General features: G+C 44.7%; 1 protein-coding gene across 7 annotated transcripts in view; it reads right to left on the bottom strand.

The window, feature by feature from the left end:
* LOC114644571 (phosphatase and actin regulator 1-like) overlaps positions 1-18045 on the bottom strand; it is a 269029-nt gene that overhangs the window by 106544 nt on the left and 144440 nt on the right. For all 7 annotated transcript variants that reach the window (XM_051928987.1, XM_051928983.1, XM_051928986.1 and 4 more), the window contains one exon: positions 17419-17583. In XM_051928987.1, coding sequence (XP_051784947.1) covers positions 17419-17583 — 165 coding nt within the window. The remainder of the gene's footprint in view (positions 1-17418; positions 17584-18045) is intronic.

The following is an 18045-nucleotide window of genomic DNA, read 5'->3' as shown; positions in this document are numbered from 1 at the left end:
CTCTATCTCTCTGTCTCTCTCTTTGTCTGTCTGTCTCTCCCTCTCTCTTTCTGTGTGTCTCTCTCTCTCTGTCTCTCTCTCCTCCCCCCTCTCTCTCTCCTCTCTCTCTCTCTCTTTCTGTGTCTCTCTCTTTCTGTCTCCTCCTCTTTGTCTCTCCCTCTCTCTTTCTGTGTCTCTGTCTCTTTTTGTCTACTGTCTCTCTCTCTCTCTCTGTCTGTCTGTCTCTCTCTCTCTTTCTGTGTGTGTCTCTCTCTCCTCCCCCCTCTCTCTCTTTCTGTGTTTCTCTCCGTCTGTCTCTCTCTCTTTCTCTCTGTCTGTCTCTCTGTCTGTCTGTCTCCTCCTCTCTCTCTCTCTCTGTCTCTCTTTCTCTCTCGTCCCACTGCTTACCCAACTCCTGGGCACAATCAGCAGAGGTGAGCCCTGGGTGACAGTGACCCTCAAACGGATCTCCCCCCAGAGCCCAACTCCCTCATCCAGCTTCCTCCATCAGTACCTAGAGGACCACTCAGAGCGACTGCAGGAATTCTATTGTTTCCTGAACATCAAAAGTTGTTATTGTTGTGTACAAAAAAAAAAAAAAAGGCAACCGAAGGACAAATGAAGAAAAGGTCCATGAGGTTTAACAATCCCGAGGGTCTCAGACTGGACGGTATTCAGAAATCAGAAATAAGCCAGCAGTCCGTCCATTTTCTAACCCACTAATTCACTTCAGGATCTCAGGGAGGATGAGCCGATCCCAAAAGCACCGGGTGCAGGGCTGGGCCTAACCCAGGTTGGGCTGCCACTCTGTCACTGGGCCCACTCACACGCACATTCACTGTCACTGATATGGGGGCCAATTCTGAGTCCCCAGCTCTCCAAACGCATGTCTATGCAATATGGGAGGAGAACCAAAGTACCCAAAGGGATACCCACAGGACCAGTAGACCCCCATCTCAAACCATCCATTTTCTAATACCTTCTCGGTATTACTGGACATAAGCTGACAATGTTCATCTGAATAGGAGCCACCCTGTCACACAAAGTGGCAGTTCACAGTCACTAAACTACACAATGGGAGAGAAAGACCACAGGTCTCAAAGAAAAACTCACACAGGCACAAAGAGAACATGTAGACTCCACACAGACAGCAACCAGCCAGAGGATCTGATGCCAACAGTTCTTAATAATTCACATCGCAGTGCCACCTGGCATCAAAGAAGAAGCAGCACACTCCACAGTTCCAGATGGTAAACTGAGCCATGCTGTGTGTGCAGAGCAGCAACTCGCATGATTGGGCAACCCCCTGACCCACTGCTAGCCCCCCCCCCCCCCCCCCGGCCCACGTTCACCAGGGTCATAGTGCCAGCGTCCTTTTCCACTGATGGCATTGATTCTGTGTGCAGTTTTCTTAATTAAGAACATCGGCGTGTGCTTTCTGCCCATCGATCAGTTCGACCAGCGGCTTCAGCTCCACGTCTCCCAGTGTAATTTTAGGTCAGCCTCAGGCCAACAAGGCCGACGTGTCTGCAGCTTTAAATAATTTGCACTGTTTACGCTCTTTCATTCTCAAAATTGACATAAATCTATAAAATCCATCCATCCGTTTTATAACTTTGCTTTATCTGGGTCAAGATCTCAGAAAGCCAATGAGCATTGCAGCAGCATCGGGTGCAGCACTGGATGGGAAACCAGTTCATCCCAGAGTAGCACTATATTATATTATATTATATTATATTATATTATATTATATTATATTATATTATGACAGCAAAATGCCCATATGGTACAATGGTAAGCCCGTCTTGTTTCAATCATGCTGACATTTAGGAACCTCTGTTCCCCACATATGCTAGCCCTTATGGCCCTCTTTCTTTGTGCATCTTGTTGCCTTTGTTCATTGAAAATTCAAGCCCCCTTGTGGGCGCCTGGCAACATTATGCCTGGGCACAGATGTAGGACATTTTAGCATTTTAAATATGTACATTAGCTGTGCTGCACTTCTAAGATGGGTTGAAATCTAAGAAATCAACATCGACCTCAGCATTAATGTTTGCAGTAAACCATCTGTTGGAATGTATTTTGTAATGCATGTAGTAAAAAATGAATTGCATTTGTCATTCCAAAAGATGTCTCATCAGACATTTGTAGTAATAAAATGCATTACTACAAGTGTTTGTGATGTGCTGTTAGAAAGACAAGTGCAATATATTTTATTGCTATAAGGGTTTCCTCCGGGCACTCCGGTTTCCTCCCACAGTCCAAAGACATGCAGGTTAGGTGGATTGGCGATTCTAAATTGGCCCTAGTGTGTGCTTGGTGTGTTTGTGTGTGTCCTGCGGTGGGTTGGCACCCTGCCCAGGATTGTTTCCTGCCTTATGCCCTGTGTTGGCTGGGATTGGCTCCAGCAGACCCCCGTGACCCTGTGTTCGGATTCAGCGGGTTGGAAAATGGATGGATGGATGGATGTTTGTGAGGCACCATCTGTTGGAATGACAAATGCAGTACATATGTCTTTGTTATATGCCTTTTCATATGGGGTTTGTCAAAGCAGTGCTAATGTTTGTGATGCACCATAGGTTGGAGTGACAAAGCCAATGTAATTTATTGCTGCAAGTGATTGTGACACACTATTTGCTGGAATGACAAATGCAGTACACATGTCTCTCTTTTATGTTATTTGGTATGGGATTCGTAAAAGCAATGTTAATGCTTATGATGTGCTATGTCTTAGAATGAAAAATGCAATGTATTTTATTACTGCACATTTTTCATGAAGCACCATCTGTTGGAATGACAAATGCAGTACATAGGTCTCTGTTATATGTCATTTCATATGGGATTCGTAAAAGCAGTGTTAATATTTGTGATGCACCATGGGTTGGAATGACAAAGCCAATGTAATTTATTGCTGCAAATGATTGTGATACACTATTTGCTGGAATGACAAATGCAATGCCTATGTCTCTCTTTAGTGTTATTTGGCATGGGATTCGTAAAAGCAGTGTTAATGTTTATGATATGCCACCAGTTGGAATGAAAAATAGAATATTTTATTACTGCAAATTTTTGTGCGATTCACCGTCTGTTACAATGTAAAATGCATTACATATGTTTCTGTTTTATGCCATTTGGTATGGGATTTGTAAAAGCACTGTTAATATTTACAGTATGATGTGCCTTGTGTTGGAATGAAAAATATGATATTTTATTACTGCATTTTTTTTTTGTGATGCACCATCTGCTAGAATGACAAATGCAGTACATACAGTATTTCTCTGTTATATGCCATTTCATATGGGATTCAAAAAAGCAGAGTTAATGTTTGCGATGCGCCATAGGTTGGAATGACAAAGGCAATGCATTTTATTGCTACAAATGATTGTGATACACTATTTGCTGGAATGCCAAATGTAATGCGTATGTCTCTCCTTTGTGTTATTAGGTATGGGATTCGTAAAAGCAGTGTTAATGTTTATGATGTGCCATCCGTTGAAATGAAAACTGCAGTACATGTCTCTGTTTTGTGCCATTTGGTATTGGATTTGTAAAAGCAGTGTAAATGTTTATGATGTGGCATGTGTTGGAATGAAAAATGCAATGTATTTTATTACTGCACATTTTTTGTGATGCACCATCTGTTAGAATGACAAATGCAATGCATATGTCTCTGTGTAATGCCACTTTGTATGGGATTCATAAAAACAGTGTTGATGACATAGCAGATGCACAGACACACAGATACACTGCCATTTGTCCTTTTACTAAGATGGATTACTGGTATTGCCAAAAGGCAAAACTAATTGACAGAGTTAAATCTTTTCATTTACCTTTATCATTAACTTTCAAAATGGGTGTTCTTGTAAACGATCCATGGTTACTGGTGGGAGGTGATAGGAAGGGTCTAAAACCGTGCGCACAAGTGCCTGCTATATAAATGAACTTGGTGTGGGACAGGCCGCAACATGCGGTTTTATTAATCCCATTTGTTTATGCATGTGCCATTTTTGCTTTTTTAGCATCAGCACAATTTGAGTATGGAATCAAAGCAGAGCTTTACACCCAAGGGCCCCCAGTTCAATCGTTGAGTGTTTCAGACCAGGACCTTGTACAGGTTGAGGTGTCATCCCAGTCCACCCCAGCCAGCATGGCCCGAAGACGGAAAAGCAGATTCCAAATGAAAAATAATAAGATGATTGTCCTCCACACTGGCCTACAAAATGTTCAGTCGTGTTTTATTTCAGCCAACATTCCTCCCCGACTGGGGTTCAAACCTTTGTTTCAGGTTTTCGTTTGTGTTTGATTCTGATGTTTATATTAAGTTAGGAATCTGATATTACTTAATCATTTATTAGTTTGGGGGCGTGGTTTAGTTTCTTTATGTTTAGGCTGCGTTTTATGGGCCGTCCCCCAAGAGGAGGAGCCACCTGCCAATCACTGCCCTTTATCTCCAGAGGGTCTCCCACGGCTCCTGGCAGTTCCTGTTGAAAGAGCTTGGGAGTCGAAGAGTCTCCTTGTGCTTCATGATTTCTGGATATTGAAACCTGTGCTCAGTTTTTTGGTATGGGATTTTTGTTTGGCTTGGATTGCCATTGCTGGCATCTCCTTTATGCTCTTTGGAGCTTAATAGTGTAACAGAGCATTATGTAAAAAAAATAAATTTAGCATTTTATGAAGACCCCTGTGTTTGCCCTTATACCTAGCTGGAGTTTGATGGTAAATCCTCCCTCTAGTTGGCAATTTTGGAAGTGATTTTGGGGACTTATGGGCCTCGCAGTCATAAGAAGTAAGTCATTAAAGTAACACTTTAGTAGACATTCAGTATCTGACAGCATGCTCTAAAGGAAAAAGGCGCTATATAAAGGTTACTGCTTAGTGTTTCACAAGTTAAAAGAAGTTAAAATGGTTGTAATAACATGCATCTACTAATAGGGGGCGCCCTTGAAGGCAGAGGGTTGGGAATCACGCGCCAGCACAACACTACAGACCCCTAAAAATAATTCTTCTTCCTCCTCCTCCTCCTCCCCTAAATATTTCCCAGAGGTCTGGGAATTGCCTAATCACTCCTCCTCGAAGGTAATGGCCTCACGCCTTTGTGACATCTTCATCTCCATAACTCGCGGCCGTGAAGCTCCAAGCAAGTCCAACAATTTGAACAAATGGCCTGTGGGCATCAGGTTAATGAAATCTGGAGCCTCCCTTCGCTCCGAGACTCCGCAGTAATTGGACACTAACAACGCTTGCCAGTGGAACGAGACAATTGCCTCACCTGAAGGACCCCCACTAATGACCCCCATGGCCGATGTCAATTGGGAAGCTGCAAATAGTCCCTCTGGGAGGATGACAGGGTGGTCAACGTCTCCTTCATAAAGTGGAGAGGTCAAGCATGGGCACAAAGGCCACGGGTTCAATTGGCACCAAGCTGCTCACTCGCCAGCTTTGAAACTGCAACTGGAGTAAACTTTTAAAGCGCCTTGAGGTGCTGGTTACATGACATATAGAGAAAATGTGACTGACAGACTGATTGATTGATTGATTGATTGATTGATTTCATTACAGGTAGTGGAGCCCCCAATGACTAAGATGTTAGCCCGCTGAGTGAAGAATTCCACCTTGCCTGTGTATACAAATTAGAAAAGTGGAGACAAATAGACTGGAGCTGTGAAGAAAAGCGCTATATATCAAATAAAGACTGACTGTGCTCATTTTTTATTTCTCCAACACCCAACTTGACACAACTGGTGGCCCTGAGAGAGCAAATTTAACCTCAGACACAATTGTACCGCACTTGTAAAGGTCAATTCTCTTTACGGTGAAAGGCGCTATATAAAACAATGACCGACTGTGTGTGTCGGTGTCTTTCGTTCCCACCTGTGACACAATGTGTGCTCCTTAGAGAGCCACTTCACCTTCTAGTATTCCGAAATTCAGACACAACTGTACCTCAACTGCAAAGCACTTTGCCATTGTCTTTAGAAAGGCACTATATAAACTAAAGGCTGATTGTGCGCGTTTGCTGCTTCAGGTCCCATCTTTGACACAGCGTGTGGCCCTTGAAGAGTTCCTTCACTTTTTACAGCTCATATGGCAAAAATATGGAAACTCTTCTACTGCATCTGTAAAGGGCCTGGGAGTGAAAGGCGCTATATAGACCTCAAGTTTTAATTCAATCCCACTCTTAACTCAGTAGGCAGGCTCAGAGTGTGAAGTCACAGGTTCCATTCCTCATCATCTCTGACTCTGTGTGACAACACGTGTGCCACTTTTCCCTGTACCTGAAAAGTGCCTTAGGACAGTGGTCACTATGCAAGGCGCTATATCAAATTCAATTTTGTATTCAATTTAAATTTATATAACCCTAAACTCAGAGGGTGGGTTCACACTGCAATATTAATTATTACATTTCTAGAGCCCATTCACCCAATCACCCAAGCCTACAGTCACCCAAACAAAGGAGCCCACATCCAATCAGACTGGCTGAATCGACTCCTGTTCACTTAATCAGTTGCCCCCCCCCCCCCCCCTTTTCAAATAACCAATTAGAAGAAGCCACTAGTGCCGACGCCCAAATAGATGAGCACTCACACCTCAGCCCACACCTTGTTACAGATAATTTGGGAAACCCCAAAATGAAAACACTCAATACATGAAGTCCACGCCTTCCACCCGTCCAATCAGAGGGTCTGCTTACCCAATCAGATGAGATCAACATGGGGCAAATCTCTTCATGTTCACCTAATTAGCAATCCCATCTCAAAGTGACCCAATCACAGGGGCCCAACTGCCCAAACAGAGGAGGCCACACCCAATCAGGTGGGCTGAACCAGCGCCTGTTTACCCAATCAGATGGATCAACAGCCCCAATTACACAATCAAATCACCAAATCAGAAGGTCCACTACCTCTATCAAAGTGTTATCATCCAAATAGATGAGCTCTCACACCTCAGACCACACCTTGAAGAAGCAAATTCAGAAACCCCAATCCGAAATCACTCAATACATGAAGTCCACACCTTCAACTCGCCAAGTCAGAAGGTCCAGTTACCCAATTGCTGGGTACCAAACCTCCATATATCAAATCGGACATCCACCTCTGAAATCGCTGAATCTGTGAGGACCACGTCCTTAACCAGCAAGTCAGAAGGTCCACTACCTCATATCAAAAGATCAGATGGGGCAAATCTCTTCATGATCACCTAATTAACAATCCCATCTCAAAATGACCCAATCACTCAGACCTATTCACCCAATCACAGCAGCTCATACCTATAGCCGCCCAAACAGAGGAGGCCACACCCAATCAGGTGGGCTGAACCAATTCCTGTTTACCCAATCAGATGGATCTGCACACCTTCATTTACCCAATTGCTGGGCACCAAACCTCCATACATCTAAATTGGACATCCACCTTTGAAACCATTGAATCTGTGAGGACCACATCCTTAACCACCAAGTCAGAAGGTCAGATGGGGCAAATCTCTTCAAGATCACCTAATTAGCAATCCCATCTCAAAATGACCCAATCACAGGGGCCCAACTGCCCAAACAGAGGAGGCCACACCCAATCAGGTGGGCTGAACCAGCGCCTGTTTACCCAATCAGATGGATCAACAGCCCCGATTACACAATCAAATCACCAAATCAGAAGGTCCACTACCTCTATCAAAGTGTTATCACCCAAATAGATGAGCTCTCACACCTCAGACCACACCTTGAAGAAGCAAATTCAGAAACCCCAATCCGAAATCACTCAATACATGAAGTCCACACCTTCAACACGCCCAGTCAGAAGGTCCAGTTACCCAATTGCTGGGCACCAAACCTCCATATACCAAATCGGACATCCACCTCTGAAATCACTGAATCTGTGAGGACCACATCCTTAACCAGCAAGTCAGAAGGTCCACTACCTCATATCAAAAGATCAGATGGGGCAAATCTCTTCATGATCACCTAATTAACAATCCCATCTCAAAATGACCCAATCACAGGAGCCCATACCTACAACCGCCCAAACAGAGGAGGCCACACCCAATCAGATGGGCTGTTTATCCAATCAGCCCCAATCGCACAATCAAATCACCAAATCAGAAGGTCCACGACCTCCATCAAAGTGTTATAACCCAAATAGATGAGCTCTCACACCTCAGTCCACACCTTGAAGCAGCAAATTCAGAAACCCCAATGTAAAATCATTCCATACATGAAGTCCACACCTTCAATCCACCCAGTCAGAAGGTCCAATTACACAATCAGATGGATCAACAGCCCCAATCACACAATCAAATCACCAAATCAGAAGGTCCAGTACCCCAATGAGAGACGTGTCATCCAAACAGGTGGACACTCACAGCTTCATTCAGTCCACACTTGGAGTCAGCCAATCAGAGACCCACTTCTGAAATTCCTCAATCCATGAAGTCACACCTTCCATCACCCAGTCAGAAAGGTCCACTATCTCAGTCACCCAGAGCCTCAGTTTCCCAGTTGGATGGGCACACACCTTCATTCGCCCAATGGTAACCCACCAAACCTAAATTCACTAAATCGGACGCCCACTTTTGATGTTACAGAAGCTGTGAGGTCCACACCCTCAAGTTTCTAGTCGGTTTGAGCTCCATAAACTTAGATTCACTAACTTCTAATTAACCAATCAGAAGAGCCCACATTTTACATTCATCCAATCAGAAGGGCTGACCCGTTATTTTTCATTAGTAAGACAGAGTGGGACATGGCAGCATTTGGACCCACCTGAGGGGGCTCTGGGCTGTTTGGACTTTGCCGTTTTCTCTCATGATTGGCCATTGTAGCCCACTCTCATCCTGTCCCGTCTCCCTCCTCTTTGCTTATTTGAGCTTTTCCTTTGACAGGCACATCTGAATGGCACTCATTAAAGTGCGCCCGTCTAAAATTGGATCATAAAAAAAAAAAAAGAGAAGGCATCAGCAAATGAGTCTTCCTCGGTGGAGGAGGCAGCTTCCCAGATATCAGGGGGAGTGCGTGAGTTAGTCGGACTATGTGAGGGATGAGCCCATCAGCAGCATGCCACGCTCAGCTATGGAGTCATGGAGCTCGAGGAGGGGCCTGTATAATGAAGATTTAGGAGCCGAGAGGCTGCCCCGGCCCACCACAAGCTGATCAGGGGGTTTTCAAGGTTTTAATTAAAGCTGTGTCAGCTGCAAACACACGGGTCAATAATTCAAAACGTGGCGCACGCCAGCTGCTGCCCATCACTCCTCCTCCTCCTCCTCCACAGCCATCAGCTGGATGCCACATGCAGATTCCTCAGGCGTCTTTGGGAATTTCTCTTTTGGTGGGTTTACGGTGCCCCTCCTTTTGATGCTCCCACCTGACTCTGTTTATCCACTTTTGGCTGTGGAACTAATTAGTGCAGCAAAAGGGGCAAAGCAGAAATGAGCTCAGTAGAGGGCACTACGCCAGGACAGGGCACATGCCCTCAGTCACCAATGTTTAGGTTCTAATTAAGGGGTGGATTTGATAATTTGGCAATTGGGATAAAAAGTGCACCCTCAGACGAGGTGATTGAGGGAGTGGGTCCCTCTTATTGGGCTACCTAGAGCCCCTTCATCCAATCAGATGGTTCCATTCCTACAGTCAGCTCAACAGAGAAGCCCAACATCCTTAATTATCCAATCAGTTGGGTCAAATCAATGCTTGTTCAGTGGGCCGCTTCCCTCAATCAACCAATCGGAAGGATCCACAGCTTCAATCACATAATCAACTGACAAGACACAACGTTCATCACCTCAACCACCCAATCAGAAGGACCCACTGGCTTTGTCACCCTAAAGTCACCTAATCAGTGACCCACTTTTGAAGTCACTCAATCCATGAAGTCCACACCCTGAGCCATCGAGTCAGAAGGCCCCACTTCTCAATCAGATGAATCCACAGTCTCTACGGGCTGACATTTTCATTCACGCAATTAGAGGGGACTAAACCTTCATTCACCAAATCAGAGAACACTCGATCTGTGAAGTCCACACCCTCACCCACTCAGAAGGTCCACCTCCTGAATGACCCAAACTGGGTGGGCAGACACCTTCATTCACCCATCTCAGAGATCCATTCAGTTCATCAAGTCCACTCGCCCACAGCCACCCAGTCCAAAAGACCACTTCCTGAATCAGGGTCAAATGACAAATTCACCTTGGCATTTTGAGAGAAGCCCATTCATATAGTGCCTTGCCAGTGAACACTAACCCTAAGTGAACACTAACCCTAACTGCAATAGAAGTACCAGCTGCTTTCATTTTGTTTTAAATTGCTGGAGCAAAGGAAGCGTATGTGAAAGTCATACTAGACTTGGTAGTCTCAAGATGCCAACGCTGTTATACTTGGGCACTGATGTGGCGCTAAAATACACTGGCACACGTGTGTGGAGAATCTGAATTTCAAGGGAATCGTCTGGTATACACTGTGAGTGGAAGGTGTCACCATCAGTCAAGTCACCTGTAGTGGCATCGCTGCATTAAAGGCAGGTGAGACATTGCCCCCTACAAGCCAGCAGATGGTACTGTTGTGCGATAGATAGATAGATAGATAGATAGATAGATAGATAGATAGATAGATAGATAGATAGATAGATAGATAGATAGATAGATAGATAGATAGATAGATAGATAGATGAAAGGCCCTATATGATAGATAGATAGATAGATGAAAGGCGCTATATGATAGATAGATAGATAGATGAAAGGCGCTATATGATAGATAGATGAAAGGCACTATGGATAGATAGATAGATAGATAGATAGATAGATAGATAGATAGATAGATAGATAGATAGATAGATAGATAGATAGATAGATAGATGAAAGGCCCTATATGATAGATAGATAGATGAAAGGCGCTATATGATAGATAGATAGATAGATGAAAGGCGCTATATGATAGATAGATGAAAGGCACGATAGATAGATAGATAGATAGATAGATAGATAGATAGATAGATAGATAGATAGATAGATAGATAGATAGATAGATAGATAGATAGATAGATAGATAGATAGATAGATAGATAGAATTTGGTATAGTAGGCAGGATTAGATAGATAGATAGAACTCACTAATAGTTGATCATATCTATAGCCATTAAGAAGGCTCACAGTAGGTCAGGTTATATAGCGCCTTGATGCGTGGAGTACAAGGCACAGGAGGTTCTGCTCAGGCTTTATAACACACTGGTGAGGCCTCATCTGGAGTCCTGTGTGCAGTTTGGGTCTCCAGGCTACAAAAAGGACATAACAGCACAAGAGAAGGTCCAGACAAGAGCGACTAGGCTGATTCTAGGGCTACAGGGGGTGAGTTATGAAGATTAAAAGAGTTGAGCCTTTACAGTTTAAGCAAAAGAAGATTAAGAGGTGACCTGATTGAAGTGTTTAAAATTATGAAGGGAATTAGTGCAGTGGATTGAGACTGTAAATATAAAATTATCTCATCAAGGGCACTCTCAAGAAGACAGTTATAAACTTGTGAAGGGTAAATTTCTCACAAACGTTGGAAGTTTTTCTGCACACTGAACACCACAAACACGTGGAATAAGTGACCAAGTTGCATGGTGGACAGTAGGACTTTAAGGACCTTCAAAGCTCGACTTGATGTTGCACTGAGTTAAGTGGACAGGAATGGTGGGCTTTGGGGCGGACTGAATGGCCTGTTCTCATCCAGATTGCTTTAATTTTAAAAAAATAACTACAATAATAAAAAATAAAAATGTTAGAATGTCAGAATCATCAGGGAACACCATGGGCTGTGGCTGCACTGCACCACTTACTGTTATTTCGGGGGGGGGGGGGGGGGGGGGGGGGGGGGGGGGGGGGGGGGGGGGGGGGGGCGGGGGGGGGGGGGGGGGGGGGGGGGGGGGGGGCGATGGGGGTCGTTTTCAAGATTTTAAACCTTTCAGGGTAGTGGTTTATGCAAATTAGGAAACAAATAGCACGCCCTCATTGACCAGAGAGGTCACTAAAACTCGGATGCCCACATCCTACAAACTCTAATGCTATAGAAATGCTCAGTCTGGCTGGTGGTGGAATGGGATGCGGGTGCTCAAATTTTAGTAGCCATCTGTTTTATGCACCATCACTGTAACTGCAGACTGAATAGTCGACAAAGGAGTAACTACAGTACAGCAAGAATTAAAAAATATCCAAGAGCCAGTGAGCTGCGGTGACACGACTTGTCACTCCTTTTCATTTTCTTGTAATGATGTCTGTAGCCGGGGTGCCGCTGCTTACACAAGCACGGCCAACTTGCTTTCTCCTTCACAGAAAACAAGATTAGTGAATTGACAACATCTGGGAGCTAAACCTAAGGGAAAGGCACAAAAAAAAAAAAAAAAAAACTACAAAAAATAAATAAAGAGCTCCACTATGGAAAAGATTTGATTCATGTTATTCTCATATAGCGCCCTCCCCAGGGTACGGGCAGTGGGTACAACATGGATTTATAAATTTAAATGAATCACCAGTGGATCCCTACCAGTAGCAAAGCCCAATGCAGTACACATGAAATATGACAAACAAACATTCTGGGATAAAAAGAACTGTACTCATAGTCGGACCACCGCCAGACCACCACCTGGGCAGAGGAGAAAAATCACACAGGCTTTCACAAATGTAGGATGATAGTGCAAAATGATGAAGATCATTGCATTGGCCATAAACACGTTAAGAATGTGTCACATTTGAAAACAGGAAGCAAGTGGCAGTTACTACTGAAAGGCGCTATATAACATGAAATGATAGATAGATAGATAGATAGATAGATAGATAGATAGATAGATAGATAGATAGATAGATAGATAGATAGATAGATAGATAGATAGATAGATAGATAGATAGATAGATAGATAGATCTTTATTGTCATTGCATAGCATTGTATAGTGTGTGTGTGTTTGTGTGTACTCTGAAACAATGCTATACATTTACTTATTTGGCTGACACTTTTATCCAAGGTGACTTACAACATTTAACATTTTTTTCCCAGTTGCAGGACAGACAGGTGAAGTGACTTGCTCAGGGTCACACAGCACAGTCAGTAGCAGGATTTGAAGCTGCAGCCTTAGGGATAGAAGTCCAAAGATCTATCAAATAACATGCAGAATACTGTATTGTCACTGATGACACTCTTTAAGATCATAGAAAGGTGCAAGACTGAAATTGTACTGAATCTGAAAGGCACTATATAAAATAACCTTCATCACCAAGTAAAGCTCATTAAAAATCACATTCATTAAGAAAGGCATCACAGTTAACAAAACTGACGACAGGGATTGTGTTGAATTTGAAAGGCGCTATATAAAGCTTGCATCATCTAATCCTGACTCCTGAGGTCAGTTGTCTGAGTTTTCCCTTACGATTGCTCACTGATGAAGATCTGTGGCAGGCGGCAGTTCGCGATTCTTCACCATGGAGCCGATTCAGAATGCAGATTAATTTTTTATTTTTTATTTTCTAGCATCGCTGTGCTCCGCATGGTGTGACTCATCTCAAGAGTAAAACTGCTGTCTGTCAAGCAGCATAGAAGCAATGCCAACAGAGATGGCACAGTACTCTGCTCAGCTGCTACAGTGCCAGGCGCCAGCTTGTCCTCCTTGAAAAACATTGTTGGCTGAAATTCTTATGTCAATAAGCACATTTTATTAAAAAAAGGATGAAGAAGGATTTTAGCTCAATAAAACTCAAAAGTTGAAGGTGCATTTATGGCTGTTGTGGATTCTGCCATCGTGAAGAACTAAATAAAGGCGCCAGACCTCCAAAAGGCCACACAGAGGTTTGTGCCTCATCCTAGGCAACCTGACCCCTACTGAACTGGAGGCTTGAGGGCCTACACCGGCTCATCATGGGTGGGTGAAGTGCCAAGAGGTGGCGCCACCATGACATCACAACTCTGGCTCTGCCCTTAGCGTTTATGTTATGGTCAAGCAGACGGTTCCAGTCGTGAGCCATTGAAGTTAGAGGAGCGGACGCCTTTCTATGGTGAGTATAATTGGATTATTTTGTTTATTGTGAATTCTTCTTACTGGTTGTTGGATTTTACCATTGGATTGTGGATTTGGCCTCATTGGATTGTCTTTTTAAAACACGTTTGGTTCCATTTGTGCTTACTTAATGCATTCTTGTAACTGAAAGAACACTTGTTTTTGTGCTTCACGCCAGACGGGTTCACGGTTTTCCTCTCCCTTTAAGGGCATTTTTGTATATCTAGGATATTTAATATTATTTTTAAAGCTGTTAAAAGTCCTTACCCGATTTTTGGGCCTAAGGCGGCCTTGAGCCCTGCCTGTTGAGTTAGGGGGCAGGCTGCCTGGGGTGATTCATTTAAAAGCATGGAGATTCAAGTAATGGGCGGCACGGTGGCGCAGTGGTAGCACTGCTGCCTTGCAGTTAGGAGACTAGTCTGGGTTCACTTCCCAGGTCCTCCCTGCATGAAGTTTGCATGTTCTCCTCGTGTCTGCGTGGGCTTCCTCCCACAGTCCAAAGACATGCAGGTTAGGTGCATTGGCGATCCTAAATTGTCTCTAGTGTGTGCTTGGTGTGGGTGTGTGTGTGCCCTGTGGTGGGCTGGCACCCTGCCTGGGATTGGTTCCTGCCTTACGCCCTGTGTTGGCTGGGATTGGCTCCAGCAGACCCCCGTGGCCCTGTGTTTGAATTCAGCAGGTTGGAAAATGGATGGATGGAAATTCACATACAGGTTGGCACAGCTGGTTTAGTTGTAGTACTATTGCCACGTACTATGCAGAATGGGCACCTCCCTTACCCCACTGGGATGCCTCCATAATGGAAGGCCCTGGGGAGAGAGTGGGCTCGGGGCATCATCTCCTCTGGAGCGATAGATGGCAGCCCCTGTGGGTTGCAGTGGTGGCTCGGATTTCCACAGGGCTCTATAGGAGTTGGAGTTTGGCACAGCCCTGCTGGGTTTTGTGGGTGCTGCCGAGCCCCACTACACTGGTCACCGCGAGGTCACCTCACCTGGAAGTGCTCCTGGGTGCAGCATAAAAGGAGCCAAAGTCAGGAGGTGGAGGACAAAGCTTGCAGGAGGAGAAATGGAGATGAGAGAGGAAGAGGAGAAGGAGGAGGAAGAGGAAAAAGAAGAAAAGACATTGCTGTGTGCCATTTATTGTACTTATAACTGTGCTGAGAAGGTGGGAAATGAGGGAAGCGTTTCCTAGAACCAAAATAAAAAAACGTGTTGTGCTGAACTTGTGCTCTGCATCTGTCTGTGTCCGTTTAGGGGAGCTGTGCGCCCCCTGCAGGCCACAGTACATACTGATCAAAATTGGGGTTCACACCTCAGGACCACCCTGGGTGGAGTTCGTATATTTGGCCCTTCTCTGCATGGGTGTCCTCTCACAGTCCAAAGACTTGCAGGTTAGGTGGACTGACGACACTAAATCAGCCCACCACCGCTGGACTGGTGCCTTTGTGCCCAATGCTTGCCAGAATAGACTTCAGCTTCCCTGAGTCCCCACTCAGCATTAAGTGGGTTTCGAAGATGGTATGGTATAGAATATCAACTGCATACATACAATAAAGAGAGTATAACGCAATGGACTCTAATCCACTTGAAGCTGCACACCCAGGTATCTCAGCGACTCGATTAGTTCTGCAGCAGGACCGACAACATCATCATCATCATCGACATCACTCTCGTTGCCATAATCACATGGGGCATTCAAAGGCTATGTGCTGGATGGTGTGTCGCTCAGTGGGGTGCAATGATAGACCACCTCCACAAGGTGCACCCTGGGTAATGTTAAATGGTCTATCACTGTGAGAAACCAAGATGATGAGATGATCGTCAGGGCATTCAGGCCATCTGATAAATGAATTATAGCAGCTCCCTGGGCCAAGGGCCCATCTAACTTGGTGGTCTACTGAAGGTCCTGGTCCGGTGTTGCTGCTTTTGTCACCATTTTGTGTTGGTGCCCAAGTGAAACCGAAGGGGTCAAAGAGCCAGGAAATCCAAAAATCAAACAAATTAGGGTTAGGCTTAGCACAGAAACCACTAATCTGCAAGGAGCAAAGGGTGCAGGAATAACGAGGACCTGAAGATAATGAGCCAAAATTCATTAAAAGTAACCGTTCATCAGAAACAAGACTGAAAACTCCAAGTTCTTTTAATTCCGAAAACCTTTAAGAAAATTGAAATCATTAATTGAAAGATTTATCGGATACTGGGGAGCGTTATTGACTGACCTTTACACAGTTCATCTTGGTAATGTCACAACGCGACTTCCCGCCTGTTGCCATAGTAACAATTCTTCTTCTTTCGGCTGCTCCCGTTAGGGGTCGCCACAGCGGATCATCTTCTTCCATCTCTTCCTATCCTCGTCATCTTGCTCTGTCACCCCCATCACCGTCATGTCCTCTCTCACCACATCCATAAACCTTCTCTTAGGCCTTCCTCTTCTCCTCTTCCCTGGCAGCTCTACCCTTAGCACCCTTCTCCCAATATACCCAGCATCTCTCCTCTGCACATGTCCAAACCAACACACTCACGCCTCCCCGACATTGTTATACTACTAAAGTACAAAATGGCAGGAGACCAGTAAATACAAAATGGAGCTGGTAACAGTGAAACAATTTTTAAAGGAGTACAATTTAAACAACACGCCTCAGAACTGAAGTAAGAAAACTCTAAAGCAATAATACCAGAGCAACAATAAAAAAGGGTCAATAACAAAAGAAAAATAAATAAGAATATCTAATCAATCACCATCACCACAATGCCCAAGTTGTTCATCTCCAGATCAAGCACTGCCAGGGCCGGCCAGTCCCTTTAACTGCCTAGTTTGATGACCCTGCCTCCTTAGGCTCCACATACAGGAGGCAGGGCAGATAACGAGAAACACTAAATACGTACTAAACGTAAAACAAACCTGTAAAATGAAATAATCACAAGAAGGAACGCCCTTTTTGGACAAAGACATGCGCCAAGGACGGCGAACTCTTGCCTATCGATGCTCGTTTTCTTTCCATCAGAGGCTCAATGACGAAATCACGCTGTCCCGTGATCGTTTTCATTTTGTTGACGTCAAACAGGACGGCACTGCCGGAGTCCCGATTTTTCAAATGTCTGGGTTGTGTGATTCCTCTACTTGAGGACACTGGACAGTGCCGTGGCTCCAATGCCAGTGTCATGCCAACATTAAATTGGTAATCTTCCTGCTTCTATAAAGCTTCCATGAAAGCTTTGCTGGGCATTAATAAACACCACAATGAGTATATATAAAAAAAAAATTTATATTTACACTTTAACCCTCAAAACTCACAACTCGTCAGTCCCACTTTTTCAGTTGGTGCCACCCAAAGTTTTGCTGCCCACCCCTTGCACCAGGCAAAGTCTGCCGTGGACAACCAAACAGCCGTGCACAGTGGCATGCAGCGCCCTACCCGCAGAGTGGCATCGCTTACCTGCGGACGTCTGTTTGAACTTCTCGCTCTTCTTCTTTCTCCATTTCCAGGGTTTGAAGAGCCTGCCTAGGGTTGCAAATTTGCTTCTTCTTCGGATGGGAGGAGTGTGGGTGCCAGGAACCAACGACTCGGAGCGCATCGCAGCCAGTCTTTCAACTTCTTCAGCTGAGGAGGTAGAAAAAAAAATTAAAGGAATGGTTTAGTGACACAAAGCAGAACTGTCCCTTGTCACAAAGATATCAAAGACATCATGATGATTTGGGGCAGCCACCCGTATATTCTATGAAATGAACAGGGATGTTCACAGATTTGACCCCAGAATAGCACTGACTCTATGGAGGCAAGATGGCGGCTTTAAAGGCAAGTACAGGAAATTACGTCATCGGGGCCAGAACCGGAAGTGACGTCATCGGGACCGGACATGATGACATCTTTGATGACATCATCATTGGCGCCAGAAAACCCGCGGAAGTGACGTCATCAGGACCGAAGCCGGAAGTGACGTCATCGTTGGCGTGGGAAGCGGGAGTGACGTCTTCGGGACCAGAAGTGACGTCGTCATTAATGCCAGAAAAAAAAAATGAAAGTGACGTCATCGGGACTGGAAGTGACATCATCGTTGGTGCA

The sequence above is a fragment of the Erpetoichthys calabaricus genome, chromosome 6 (genome assembly GCF_900747795.2).
Source record: "Erpetoichthys calabaricus chromosome 6, fErpCal1.3, whole genome shotgun sequence".
Classification (NCBI taxonomy): Eukaryota; Metazoa; Chordata; class Cladistia; order Polypteriformes; family Polypteridae; genus Erpetoichthys; species Erpetoichthys calabaricus.
The sequence above is the reverse complement of the archived record's forward strand: the minus strand, read 5'-3'. Positions and strand labels throughout refer to the sequence as shown.